General features: G+C 51.0%; 1 protein-coding gene across 3 annotated transcripts in view; it reads right to left on the reverse strand.

Annotated features, from left to right (window-relative positions):
- Nucleotides 1-14,655, reverse strand: part of MYOM2 (myomesin 2) — a 112,486-nt gene that overhangs the window by 86,378 nt on the left and 11,453 nt on the right. The window contains exons 1-6 of one of the 3 annotated variants that reach the window (XM_003940707.4): nt 14,137-14,253; nt 8,767-8,885; nt 7,338-7,493; nt 2,515-2,653; nt 2,221-2,378; nt 765-857 (exon numbers count right to left, since the gene is read on the reverse strand). In XM_003940707.4, coding sequence (XP_003940756.3) covers nt 765-857; nt 2,221-2,378; nt 2,515-2,653; nt 7,338-7,493; nt 8,767-8,873 — 653 coding nt within the window. In that variant the 5' untranslated portion in view covers nt 8,874-8,885; nt 14,137-14,253. Of the gene's footprint in view, nt 1-764; nt 858-2,220; nt 2,379-2,514; nt 2,654-7,337; nt 7,494-8,766; nt 8,886-13,736; nt 14,079-14,136; nt 14,254-14,655 lie in introns of those variants that run through there. The other 2 variants (XM_074384208.1, XM_074384207.1) reach the window with 2 other exon arrangements.

The following is a 14,655-nucleotide window of genomic DNA, read 5'->3' on the forward strand; positions in this document are numbered from 1 at the left end:
TCTGGCTCCATAAGTTCTACTATATCAGGAACTATACCAGGCAGTCACGTTTGCTGGAAAAGTTAACATCAGCATCGTAGGAAAGTGTCACGATATACTACTGATGAAAAAAGCTGACTGTGTAACGGCAGGGTCTTCTGTGGAAAGTAAAAACCGTGTATGCAGGGAAACAGAAAAAGAACAGCAGTGTCTCGCTTTTACTTTAAAAATGAAGGGTGTGTGTTGCCTGAGGAAAGAAGAAATGCCAGCTTTACAGCCATATACGGACTCTGGGTGCTGGACGTATGCATGATTGTTTTTCTTTTATTTGATTAGATTTCACATACTCTTTTGATTTGTTATTAGAAAGAAAACGAAGGTGATTGTTCCTTGAAGAGTCTGAACTTAGGATGTGTTACTGGAACCTGGCAGCATGTGTGGGTGAAACCTTCTTGTACCACACGGCAGCCTCCCACCCAGATGCTGTTACCTTTCCCTGAGCTAGCGATGGTCTTTATTCCCAGGATTTGAGATGCTGTTACCTTTCCCTAAGCTAGCGATGATCTTTATTCCCAGGATTTGCATTCCTCTGGCCAGCCGCTAAGGAAAAACAAAGGGAAGCTTCCAACACCAGTTCCATTAACTCATAAATGCTATTTAAAGTCACCCAGGGTACAAACGGACTGGTGTGATGTGGCCTCAGTTACCCATCTGACTCCCCTGGGGTGTGCAATGCTGACGACCAGACGCCGGAGTCCAGAGCCCCCGCATGGCAGATCACGTACCTGTTGATCTGCAGCGTGTGCACGCCGTAGTTGCTCTCGATCCTGTACTTCCCCGGTTCTGCCGCCTGGCAAATCAGACTGCCATCTTTGTACCTACGTGAGGGAAGCGTGTTTTTAGTTTCAAGGCAGGGTTGCATTTTGTGTGTGTGCGATTCTGCCACGGCTCCCCCGCGCCCTCTGACGTGCTGCTGCCCCATGTCCGCACATTTCTCTTAGAGCCTCAGGCGGGAGGAGGGCAGAGCCCTGGGGGTGAGGTTTTGATTTCTGAGATGAGAGCAGCATCGCCTCCTTCAGACTCTCAAGGGATTCCCAACCTGCTCGATCCAAGATCTGCTTGGCCTTTGTTAGGAATTCAGGACTTGTCATTCCATAAGAAAAACTAGGGTGCTGGGTGCCTACTTCAGCTGTAGGGTAGCTCGTGTCTCAGGGAGCTCTGCAGGACCCAAGGCACTGACGCTGGTGAAAGGAAGGTGGCTTCACGGCTCCACCAGGGGGGCAGGACCACATCCACCCCAGCACGTCCGCAGTAGGAGCAGGCGAATCTCAGCCTCCTGGGCCTGCCTTCCAAATAACCACAGCGTCCAGCCATCAGCCACGATGGGCCTGGCCGTGGCTCAGAGTCTCAACCCCACACGTAAATGCGCATAGATATATGTATAACTTTAGCAATACACATGGATACAAAAAGAGTCCCAAGGGCTTAAATATATAATTCTCCAATTATCACAAAGTTTGATTAACTGCAGCCCAGCAGTCCCAAAGCTTTAGAGTTTATTATGCCTTCCACTTAGGAGTGTTCCATATTTAAAAGCAGACTCTCAGCTTGCATACAATCAGCAATCATGCACTCGCCCTTGCAGAGGGGACAAGAGTCGTGCTCATCTGAGGGAAGTGACTTTTAAATAAAAACCCTGTGGGCTGGGCGAGGTGGCTCATGCCTGTAATCCCAGCACTTTGGGAAGCCAAGGAAGGTGGATCACTTGAGGTCAGGAGTTCGAGACCAGCCTGGCCAATATGGTGAAACCCTGTCTGTACTAAAAATACAAAAATTAGCCAGGCATGGTGGTGCATGCCTGTGGTCCTGGCTACTTGGGAGGCTGAGGCAGGAGAATCGCTTGAACCTAGGAAGTGGAGGCTGCAGTGAGCTGAGATCAATCACATCATTGCCCTCCAGCCTGAGTGACAGAGCAAGAATTAAAAAAAAAAAAAACAAAAAAAACAAAACAAAAAAAACCTTCTGAACAATTTGTTGATTCAATGCCATGAGAATAAACATGTCTGCCTATTAGCTAAAGCGGACGTTCAGTTTCTATAAATGTATTTCTGCATAGAGTTTGAAGCCAAGTGGCCGCCAGCACAGGCTCAATGGTGTTTGTCTCCTTAATCAGGATCTTCCTTAAAGAAAAGGCAGAATTTTAAAGGCCCTTTAAAACCCCCTGGGAACAGAGCCCCTCACCACTGCACCACGGGTGTGGGAAATCCTTGCACGGTAAAGCAGAGCTTCACAGACATCCTCTCCCAGACGGTGTGGGAGCGCAGCCGCACCAGGATCTCAGGAGCCCTGCTTATCCGCTCTTCAAACGAGTGCCTCTCCCAGGCCAGCTTGTCCTCCACCTGCCCCGAGAAGCAAGGATGGTCAGGTTTTCAGGCAGAGAGCCACACTCTGCCCACGGCCACTCAGACACCACCCAGCCAAGCTAAGATCCGTGCCACGCGCCCCAGGGACCCAGCCACCCGGAGACCCTCCTACCATCTGCTGAATGGCGTATTTGTCCAGCTTGTCACGGGCCTGGGAGCGTGCCAGGTGGACGTTCTCCTCCATGTGGGCCAGCTCGCCGAGAAAGCGCTGTCGCTTGGCCTCGCCATAGGCGGCCACCAGGGAATGGTACCTGCAGGAGCCAAGAAGCAGACTCATTTTCAGGAATCACAGAGAAAACCACGTGAGCCCTGAAAGTTGGAAAGAGCAGGCCGTCCCCTCCCCTCCCCTGGGCTTTCCTTAAGTGTGTGCAAGAAGAAAACAGGAGAAATGCTGCTTCTGCTCATTTGTATCTATCTTCCTTGGACGAGTAGGTTTTGGTGTGTGAATGCCATGCATGGCGAAGTTGTAAAGAAGAACACGCACATGATTTATTAATAAAAAATACAGGAGCCATGCGCCCCCAACTTTCTTTCACCACTGAGAGTGCGCAATTGCAACCACTTGGAGGCCCTAAGTGATGCTTTGGAGAATTGCTGTAAGGACAAAAGACAACAGGTACCCACACCCGCTGACAGAGTCAGGAAGTTAATCAGAGTCTCTTAAAACTGGAGGCACGGTCGCTCATCTTTGTGCGCACAGAAACTCACATGCAGCAGGTGCTCAGTAAACGCCCAGCAACTCAGGAAATCAGGGAACCTTTCTGGATTTACAAAACAAAGGCCTTGGTGCTTTCAGAGGTCTGAGATTCAGCACAGGTAGGTGCTGCTGGGCGGGAGGTGCTTTTGACTTCAGTTCCGTGATTGGAAAATTTAGGAAAATGGTGAGCTCCCATGTGTGAGTTTTCCTCTGCAGGGCAGTAAATAAAAACCATTTGTTTTCCTGGGAAGGAGGCAGTTTCTGAGTGATTTTAAGATGGAATTAAAGTCTTTTGAGTTTAAAAAATACAGATAAGAAATGTCTGAATGCTAAAAATAATAGCAATAATAATAAAGGATTAAATAAAGGATTCAGCATCTTCACTCTGTAGGGACTGAGAAATGCTCACATCCCTCATGGCTCACATGCCATCTTGTGAACCCCAGAAATCGCACCCCAACACGGGCAGGCACAGGCTGCCTCCGTGCCCCATGCTCTGAGATGCTCTGGAACCCGGCAGCAGCTCTTCCAGCCCCATCTCCCACCCTCACCATTGCCTGCCCAAGGTCCCGTGGAGATTAGGATGCTCGCCGCTCTGCTGCCCTCTTGGATTCCGTCCCACTCATGGGAAGAGTCTTGCTGTCATCCCTTTCAATCAACACTCTCTCCTTCCTCAAGGCCCCTCCGACGCCATCTCTCCCGTGGAACCATTCCTCATCCTCCTCCCTCTGCTTTGAACCCCAGACCTCTTTTTATTTCTCTCATGGCCTTTATGGTCATACTTTGCATACATTTTATCCTTCCCAGAAGAAAGGACTGGCTACTTCTTGCCTCTGTATTCCCCACACTCAGTACACAGAAGATGCCTGACGAATGCTCAGGAGTCCAGGTTAGGCCGGGGAAGCTTCCTTCCCGGGTGGCAGGGACGGGAAGCTGCAGAGCCGGCCTGGGAAGGAGGTGGCAGAGGGAAAGGCGGCCACGCAGGAGCGCTGCCCGCGGCACCGTGTGATCTACCAAGAGCTGCTTGGCCAGGCCTCATCGCACAGAAAGTCCCAATATCGGATCTGGAGGGGACGGTGGCATCACGGCTGCCAGAGACGTGGGGAGTGTGGTGGGAGAGCCACTGTGGGTTGGTGGTGAGGCCTGTCCCAGGCCCAGGGTGCAGGGCCTCTGTCCGAGGGCCTTCCCCAACCCCACACAGCTATGATGGGCCGTGCCCCGCCAGCAGCCAATAAGAGAGGCCTGGTGTTAGGCGTTTGGGAAGTTCGTGACCAGAATTGCAGAAAACTCTGCAGCCTCTTTGACAAAAATGAGGAAGGAGGAACCATAACATATAACCATGCAAGGAATGTTGCTGGACCTCCTTAGGAGTCCAGGCTCTCAGCCCGCACCTCCCTGTCCCGCTCCCGGTCAGACACGCTGCCTTTCCCCGCAGCGTTTAGGGAACCGTCTCTTCGGGCCTCAGCCCTTCTGCACGCCCACTGCCTGGGACAGATTTCTCCCAACTCATAACAGGCTGGCATCTGCTCCTCCTGTTTTCAGCACCAGGGTCTCTCCCTCAGATACTGTCTCTGGGGGCCCCTTAAATCACAGCCCTCCCAGTCTCGTGCATGCTGCCTCATCCTCCCCTGGCGGCGCTCGTGCCACTGCTGTACACACGTGTGTGCGTGTGGAATGACACAAGCCCTGCCCTGTGACTATGAATCCCAATAAAGTGGGAAAATGCCCACTTGGTTCCCCCAGTATCCAGGTGCCAGAAGGAGTTCTAGGAATACATGCTGGAGGAATGAGCGCAGATGTCACGTGGCCTCAGAGGTCCCGCAGGGAACAAGCCTTCTGACTGGGAGTGAATCCCACTGAATTTCAGGGACCCAGAAGACAAAGCCTGGTCGGTGACACTCGGTGCTGCGATGAGCTCACAGGATCAGACGTCCTCTCTTGTGGCTGTTTACATTTCTATAGGATCTTTATGTCTGAGTTAAGAGAGCCTCAGCTAAATCTTAAGTCAACAGCTCCACCATCCCCTAACCCTCTATGATTCAGAATAACTATTTGGTCTGGAATTCCTCCCATACCTAGCCCCAAGTCAGGACATTGAGGACATCTTCCTGCCGCTGGTGATCGGCTGACCGTGATGCCAGCTCAGCACAGAGTAAGGTCATCTGTCTTGCACTGACTGTAAATGACTAGCCCTGGGCCAGGCGGCTTGCAAGAGTCGGGGAGGCCCATTTTTCACCGGGACTGAAGGAAGACATCTGAGGGATGTTTCCGATGGGTCATATCTTCCAGAAGGATGTGCTGAGTGCCTACAGTGCACCGACGTCTCTCCGGTATTTATTTTACACAGGGACATGAGCTGTAACTCACATCAGTGAGCTCACAATTTCATCTTTTGCAAAGGACCAACTTGTCCAGTGCATTAAATTAATATCCACCCTGAGAGGTCAGGAATAAATACATGCTGGTGATGACACTTGCAGCCGTTGAGAGTGGTGAATTCCGATACGGGCTGGAATCCACGGAGCTGCTCATGTCATTCAGCACAGGGCTCACTCGTCCCTCCAGGCCCTTCGGCACGATGGTAATAGACCAGGCTTCACAATAAATCTCAAATCCGTGCTTGTCCTACTCATTGAGATCCCGACGACGTGTGTTTACTTTTAAAGGAGGGAAGAACTGATTTCAAAAAGATCTTCCCCACGGAAGTCATGTACGTGGGTTGGGAGAATACAACGCTGTGGGGCTGCTGACGACAATCTCACGGACAGCGTGAGGCGTGGGCTCACAAAGCTGGGACAGTCCCTGGCCTTGGTCCCCAGCTCTACTACGCACAAGAGACTGGAATTTAACTTGAGCATCCGAGGTGCAGTGAGAACGCCATCCATCACCAGTTACTCAAGCCTCTTCTTTGAGTGAAATTTGGTATTGTAAGAGCGTAGCCCAGTGTGTTTTCGCACAATTTCCAACAGCCAAGGCGGTCATGAAAGTCACTGCTATGGAAACCATGTGAATCACAGAAAGCCGCTCACTGACCGTTCAAGGTACCACTTTACCAGGGAGGAGATTGAGTGACAGGAGGTTTATGTGATGTGTTCAAGGTCATATCAGTGTCTCAATGATAAAGATGAAATGATAAGCTCAAGTGTTCTACGGTAGCCCCCAAAACCTAACTATAGGTAGAAGAACCCTTTTAAAAGTAATCCAATGCATCAAAATCCGGATTGTCTGAACGTCTATGTTTCAGAGAGATTCTTTCACAAAAGAAATCTTCGCTTTACACTAGAACTTATTTACATGGCAAAATTATCCTATGACATTTAAACATAGTTAAAATGTTTTAAAATAAAGGTCAATCTTCTTGGCTATACATTGTTTATATTCAACAGATTACTTCATCATTCTGAAACTTTCAAAATGAAACATGTTTCCTCAAATCTCATTTTTCCTTCAGGTTTCAAGTGCTTTGGAGATAGAAAATTCCCAGAAGTAGTAGGAAGGTGAGAAGAAAGCCAAGCAGGGATAAACAAAGCCGTTCATTTCGTCCTTAAAAGATCAAAGTAATGTCACCACCTGTTTCTCCGTCATCTGGAAATAATTTTAAGACTGGCATTTTTATTAATCCGCCCATTCCTATGACACCCATGAGCTGCCTCTGTTGAAATGTAAAGCATGACAATTTATAGAATCCCTTCCCAACTCTTTAGTTTCCACATGACAACTGTTTAAAACCCTGGCTCCCACTTCGGAAGATGACCTTGCTTGAATCTGCAACCCTTCACGGCTGTTCCCGCGTAGCTGCAAAGGTTGCTGGTGGAAATTCAGAATTAATCTCGCATGGCCAGGTCTTGATGTTTTCAAGTGTGCTTATCTTGCTCTGTGTGGAAAGGGGCTGAGCTCGGCTTCGAAGCCAAAGGCCCAGGAGCTCTCAGCCCGGCTGTGACGTGCGTGAAACGTGGAACCCTGGGCAGGGTCATGAGCACTCTGGACAGCAACGCTGTCTTCTGCAAAATGGTGGGGAGCTCGTGCCCAGCGGTTTTCTTGTTCGGATTAATTGAGATAATGGTGGTAAAGAGAAGCAGGTGGTGGGGAAACAGCAGCGGTCTCCCTCTCGCCACAGACCCGGCCTGTGTTCCTCGCCCTTCCCTCTCAGCTAAGGTGGCTCTTCCCTCCCTGCCCCACTGTCCTCCACTGTGACCCCACGCAGGGCACCGGCAGAGTCAGGGAGGCCGTGCGCTCACCTGTTTCTGCTCTCCTGCTCCTCCTCTTCCTGCGTGCTTATCCGCTTCGCGCAGATCCTGCAGGTGGTTCTTCCCAGAGACGTCTGGCTGGAGGCTCTCTCCGAGGATGACTGCTGAGTCAGGGACTTCTGAGAGGACGTCTGGGTGGAAGCTCGCCTTCAGAAACAGGGACACCATTAGGAGACCCACACGCAGGCACAGTTCGAAAATTTATCTTGACACATATCACTTTCTCTCTACGTGCCCCAAACCACACATACACACAGAGCACACACAAGCACACACACGCACAGGCATACGAGAGGCATGCACTACACACATAGAGGCACACATGCACACACCCACACACGTGTATGTACACACACACGCACACATACGCCCATACAATGCACACATACGCATGTGTACTCAAATAAATGCATGAATGCAGGGACACGCCTGCCCACCAGCATGCTCACACACACGCGCGCGCACACTCGTGTGCACACACAAACACACCTACACACGCACACACACACTTGTACACAGGCACACCCAAGCCCATGTCCCTGTGTGTCCACACCCACACACCCGCACACGCCCGCCCCGGGTGCTTTCTGCCTGAGCTCACTGTGGCTGGTGCCAGCTCCCCTCAGAGCCAGCCAGTGCCGGCCACAGTCCTTCTGGCTCCAAGCCAGGATTATATATATCTTAAGGGATTTGAGACTCCCCAAGGCTGCTGGGAGGGGCTGCAAATGTTTGGCTTTGTTTGGGACGAGGGATGGCAACTGAAGTACCCTAAGCGTTTCTAAATATAGGGTGTGGGTGACACGAGGCAGGCACCTGGGCTGCAGAATGCCTGCCCACATTCCCTCCGGCTCTTCACCACAGCCTTCCAATCAGCCCATTGCAATTGCAGATTTGCTGCCACACACACAGCGTCCATGGGGGCACGTACTGCCGGCCCGGACCTCCCGAGAGGGCAGCCCCAGAGGCAGCCATTCGTGGACGTAGGCACATCCATGACTGATGTAGCAAAATCACTAATATCGCCTCCCGTTCCGTCTTTACTTACCACCCATCCACTTCTCTCCTACCGACAGCCTTTCCCACTAGTTTCAATCTCGTTGCTCTGTATTTTTGGTGGCTTTTTAGATCCTAGTTCTGGAAGGTATGTGATGAGCAGTAAATTCAATGAGCTTATACAAAGGACTTCTTGCCTCCCCACCTCAACCAGGAGCTCTGACCTGGGCCAGCAGGACCTGCCAGGACATGGGCTCCACGCAGGGCTGCTCCACAGCAGGACCTAAGCACAGGAGACGCTGCCATCCCTGCTCTCTGACTCCCTGCAAACCAGCGCCTCCCAGGGTTGATGGAACTGGAAAGGCCTGTAAATGTCAGACCCCTATCATCAAAGCCCTGCCGGCCTCAACAGCGAACGTCTGCTTACTTTTTTGACGCATATTCGTCCAGCAGGTAGCGTGTTTGAATATTACGATAGGACTGGTCGAAGTGCCTGTGTCTCTTCTGGTAGAAGGGGACAGTCACAAGGGACATCTTGGTGTGCTCCTACAAAGAGAGTCAAACACAGCACTGAGCTCCCTCAAAAGCATCATGGGCCCTCTGCAATTTCTGCGTCATTCCAAAGCGGAAACTGAACTCCAGCTAATGAAACCCACATGGGAAGGGGAAAAATGAAAGATGACGTAGGCAGAAATCACCTTAGACCAGTAGTCAGGAAGCTCATTAACTTCCCAGGGACTCAACTTCATTTTCTGTTTTCTTCCTTAAGAGTTGGAAGATTGGGCTGAGTGTTTCGTTTAACTGTGAACTCAACAAGTATTCCTAGAACCCCTGGTGTGTTCAGGGCAAAGCTCAAAGCAAGGTGAGCGGGAAGGACAAGAATAATTAAAGCAGATTAGAGAAGTAAACAAACACTTAGAATATAAGAGAAGGTCCGATAAGAGCCACGAGCCGGGGGAGATAAGAGGTGTCCTGGGAACCGCAGGAGCAGAGACAGCCGAGCGGCCCACGAGGCAGACGACCTGTGAGAGGAGCCGTGGTGGACGAACGGGACTGCCAGGCAGAAGTGGGAAAGGAGGGCAGCCCATGAGCAGAGGTCGGGGCGGAGAGTCCAGGATGGCGGGAGACTTGCAGGGGATGTGACCAGAAATCCCTCTGGAAAGACGCAGCCACACGCGGAGGCGGCCAGGGTCTGCCTGGGGAGCCAGGAGTTGCCCATCATGCAAAGGGGGACGTGGGAAAAGTGCCTGGCTGGAGGTGCCCCTGGACTCTGGCGTCCAGTCTCCCTGGTTACATAGACAAGTGTGGCAGCAGGTGAGCGGGAAAGGGAGGACTGAGCCTGGCCTCAAACTTCAGGGATGTGGGGAGATTCGAACATGTGGAGGAAATTCTCCCCAAACAAGAACTAATCGAGCTCCATCCTTTTCTCTGGGATCTCCCAGCATGACAAGTATTAGGCACGGCAGTCCACTGCACGTGTCCACCCAAAATACATAAAACACCAACATGCTGCGACTTGATCGTCTCTATAAAGTTACATAGGGACCGCATTCCTCAGGCTTCACAGTCATTAATTTTCCAAACAAGGTGCAAAAGGACTCCCAACTTGGGCTCAATTTTTGTCTTTTCTGTTTAAATGAGGAGACTCTATCCTGATTTAAAGAGGGAACTCCTCAGCAGGGTCCCAGGGCACAACCCCAGTGGTGCTTCCCACATCCCGGGCCGTGGGACCGAAACTGGGGTGGAAAACGCCAAAGGGCCACTCAGAGATGAGTTTGTCGTTGTTCAGATCTCCGGGTATGTGCCAGGAAACCTACCACAACACATAAACTTCCGCAAGGACACTGCTCATGATCTGTTTCCTCTGAACTCTGTGTTCTCCTAGAATCACAGTATAGTAGAATGTGGAAGTATCCCTGGGGATTACCCAAACTCCTATTCTACAGGGAAGAAAACAGGACACACGTGCCAGAAGGAGAAACTGCTTCCCCAAACACATGTCAAAGAAGCTGCCCCTGCCCCAGGGCCATCAACTCCTTATTCCAGGCCTTTTACACTCTGCCACACTGTCTCAATATTGCCTCTTAAAACCCAACTAGTCAACCAAGCACCACTACCCTTGGAGGGCCCAGCTGTGTTTCAGAGTGTGCCAGTATGCATTCGACTCCCAGGATATGACAGAATGTTGCATGTGATGGAACATAATAAAAGCTTATCTCCTCCACCCGCCTGGATATTGAAGGCAGCATCCCAGTGAAAACGCCAGGTACCCAGGTTTTGATGTCTGGTAGACCTGGGATCAGGTTCTGACTGCAGCACTCTGATGGGGCCTGGGGTGGCTTGCAGCTCCTCTAGCTCAGATGTTCCATATTGAATCTGTGTCACACCTGGCACTGCCCTGGCACCAAGTAACACCGACCAAACCGGTCGCTGTCTCTGACACACTGCTGCCGTTATTGCGGGTCAGGAATTCTGCAGAGAGGAAACGGTATCTGACAAAATCCATGTACTGTTTTACTATTTGAAATTCTCCCCAGCCGCATCTCAGTGGGATTTTCCAATGAGTTAATCAAGGTGGGTCTTCAATAAATGCTTCCTGCTGATAAGCCCATTTACTCTCTCTGGAGTTCACCAGCAGGATGCTGGGAAGAGCTCACCTAGCTGAAGCTGGACCAAGGTTGGGGAACATGTTTCAGCTTCAATCCAGTTTCCTTTCTGAGGTTCTTCTGGGACTGGCCTGACAAATACGGGGCAATTCCACTCCAGCAGACCCATGAACAATCCCCAGAACCTGCTGTGGCACCAGAAGGCCATGTCTCATCAAATATTTACTCATATTTATGCTGAGTTAAACTTCAGATGTGTTTATATTTCTTGGCAAAGGGAAGAGTCAAATATGACCTATTAGGTCAAAGGAGAGAATGAGCTACGTTGTAAGAAGAGGAGAATGAGCTGGTTGGAATTCATCCTCCTTGGTCCTAAGATCTGGAACAATGTGAAACGGCTCAAGTCTTTACAGCCCACAGACTAGCTACCCTCCGACCAGTCTGGAACGTCCCATCCAACACGTATGCACAAGCAGCACTGCATGTATCACTGACTTGACCCCTGGTCTGTGGCCTGGACGTCTTCAAACACTTCATGTGCGAGGGCTACGCTTTGTGGTGCTTAGCGAGGCACAGCTGCATCAAGTGCACACACTGCCTGCTCTCCTCACTCCCACAGTACCCGACTGTGGAGGGCTCCCCAAGGTGACTGTGGATGTGGGTAATAGGGCACTTTGCTACTTTTATCCCGACGTGCTTTCCCTCCTCACTTCACACTCAGGACCATAAAAATCAGGAGGTGTCAGAGGCTCTGCAAAAGCCATCACCCTCAGTTCCTTCCACAAGCATGGGGTCACCTGCCCTGCACCAGCCAAGCCTGAATCAGAACCCTTGGATTTCAGCAATGGAAACGCCTTAGAGCTCCCGGCTTGGGAGAGTAGCAACCTCAAGTCTTCTGTGCACGTGACTTCCAGTGCCAATGTGCCGTCAATTCCACTTTTTACCAATCTCATGCCCAACCCAGAAAACCAGCAGGATGACACGCCCAGCCTCACACCCTGAATGTGTGCCCCTCCGCAATCTCTTCACTCCTCCGTGGACTTCCTACCTTAGAACTTCCCCAGCGTCCCTGACCCAGCCTGGGCCACCACCTCCTGTCCTGGCTGGGTGTGATGATGTCTTTGCAAGCAAATCCCCACTGGCTCAGCACGTGCTGGGTGCCTGCAGCGCTGGTGGCAGGGAACCCTGGGGAGAACTTACCCAAATGCACCCTAGAGGTCCGGCATCTCTTATCCAAAATGCTTGGACCAGAAGTCTTTCCAGTTTCTGATTTATTTTTTAGACTGTGAAGTATTTGCATTTATGCTTACTTTGGACTTGAGCAACTCAAATCTAAAAATCTGAAATCTGAGATGCTCCCATGAGCATTTCCTTTGAGAGTCACACCAGCGCTCAGCAAGTTTCAGAATTTAGACCATTTTGGATTTCTGATCAGATTTGGAATGACCAGCCTGTACTATCTATGACAATATCAAGAAAATGCAGCACCTGGGCCAAAGGGCACTTCAGTGTCCTTCCACCATCTAGGTAGAAAGCTATTTTCCTTTTTAAGGAACTATCTCAAACATGTGTTCAATGCCCCCTACACACACCAAAGGAAAAAAAGAGAGAGAGAGAAAAAAAAAATACAGCCTTTCCTCGCAGGGCAGTTTCTGATATGAGTCCCCTGGGGCCCAGGGGCACTGGGAGGCTGGGACTCCAGCAGAGACCTGCTGACCTTGAGCTCTGGGGCCGAGGCCCACTCTGCTGTAAAACCGGGGTGCTGAGCAAGGTGGCAGCTAAGGCTCCCCCAGCTCAGACAGCCTGTGTGTAAATAATCCTGGAGCCATGCTGTGCTGTTAGCACGGACCGTCCCCAGGGAAATATGACTCGTCCGGGTCAGTGGTAGGGCCACGGCCGAACCCAGGTGCCAGCTGGGTCTCCTGATGGCATCCAGCCCACTTTCCACCACAGCCCAGCCCCCCAGCCACTCCCGGAACGCTCCTGACACGTTTAGGGATCATGACACCAGGATGAAACGTGAGCCCGGCCTCAAGTGCAGGGGACTGTGCATCCGAGCGCCCCGTCTGAATCCCTTCCTGCGAGGAATCTGTGGAACCCATTCTTCATGTCACCAGGATGGGTTTTAATTCACAAAAATGTTTGGAGTATAAAACCTTGACTTCCACTTAATGAAGGAAGTTGTTTGTACAGTTAAGAATGTCAGAGTCAACAAATATACCACATTAAAGCATTTCTAGAGGGGAAATGGACTCTTGGACACACTCTGTCAGCCTGTGCCCCAAGTGGCTAAGCCCTTGGTCCCCAGACAGGTTTTAGCTTGGGACTTGGTTTATTAAATGATGCCTTAAATTATCTTTGCTGTACGCTTTCTTTGAGTCCTGTTTTACTTCTACTTGGTAAGAAAGGGCTGTGAAATGGAGAACTGGAAAAGGCCAGGTGTCCCCAGCGGCGGCAAACCCCTTCCTTCCGTGTCACCTCCGGTGCCTTCCGCGCGCCCCCGCCCCCCGCACTGTCTTTCTCTGGCGGGTTTGGTTTCAAGAGCACGCCCTGAGAAGGCACAGCCTCTATAGCAGAAGGGAGCTGAAAAGGCTCCAGTGTCACCACACACCCAAGAGCACAAAGAAGAAAACAGCCACCGATGAGAACACTGTTACTTTCAGGAAAAACTTCCAAGTCCTGACAAGGACTGTTCTCTTTCCCATACCCTGGATAATCCAGTCTGGGTCTAAGCTGAGTGACCCTCAACTCTTTTTTCCTTAAGAAAATATCCAGTTTCATTATGTCACACCTGTACAAGTCACCGCTCTCCTCGGAGGAGGCTTTCATTTCTGAGACTCTCATGACAATTGCAGACATCAATTCATTAACTGCCAGGCGGAGACCAGGGTTAAGACCCGAAGCACACGCTTCCAGGGTGCCGAACAGCACTTAGCAAAGGCCACAGCTGTGGGAAATAAAATAGTAGTTGAGCACAAAATCTTGTCAAAGAAATACAGAGCCCAGCACAAATCGCTGTGTTTTCCAAGGTGAAGGATGCGTGCGATGGCTGATGGGGGACACTGGCTGTCTCTTCTTGACCCTGAAGTAGAGCTACTTAGAAAACCTGAGTGCAACCAGCTTCTGCAGAAGTTACCAGTGCTCCCCACAAAGCCACAAATTAGGCAAGGAAAGAAGAGAAAGACACTTACTCAGACAGAAGGAAAATCAGGAGGAGGAGAGGAGCCCGGGCCCCTGGCTCAGCAAGCCGCCCACGCTGCAGCTGAGGAGGGCAGAGCGCCTGTGCCTCCCTCCCGTTTAGGGCCTGAGGAGCTGCTATATATAGACGCAGGGGCCTGCCTCTCCCACATCGATACCCGTATCATAAATCACCAGCCTGACCTCAGGAGGAAAAACTTCTTATTCAAACGGAGGGCGGGGGAAGTCACAATTCAAAAGTAGAAAGTGTCCCTTCTGAGCCCCAAAGTGTACTTCCCCAGGAAACCCGGCGTGACCCTTGAGCCCCTGAGCCAGAGAGAGAGGGCAGGGCACTGCCGTCCCACAGTGCTCCCTGCAACTCCGCTCCACGAGTTCTAATCTCAAGGTGTGAATTCTCAGACACGTCTTCAATCCTTCTGACCTACAGGTTCCCTGGCACATTCACTGAGACTCCCAAAGCAGTCTTTAACAATGACTTGGATTTCAGTAAGCATGTGTGTCATTCACGGGCC

Source organism: Saimiri boliviensis, chromosome 13 (genome assembly GCF_048565385.1).
Source record: "Saimiri boliviensis isolate mSaiBol1 chromosome 13, mSaiBol1.pri, whole genome shotgun sequence".
Lineage (NCBI taxonomy): Eukaryota > Metazoa > Chordata > Mammalia > Primates > Cebidae > Saimiri > Saimiri boliviensis.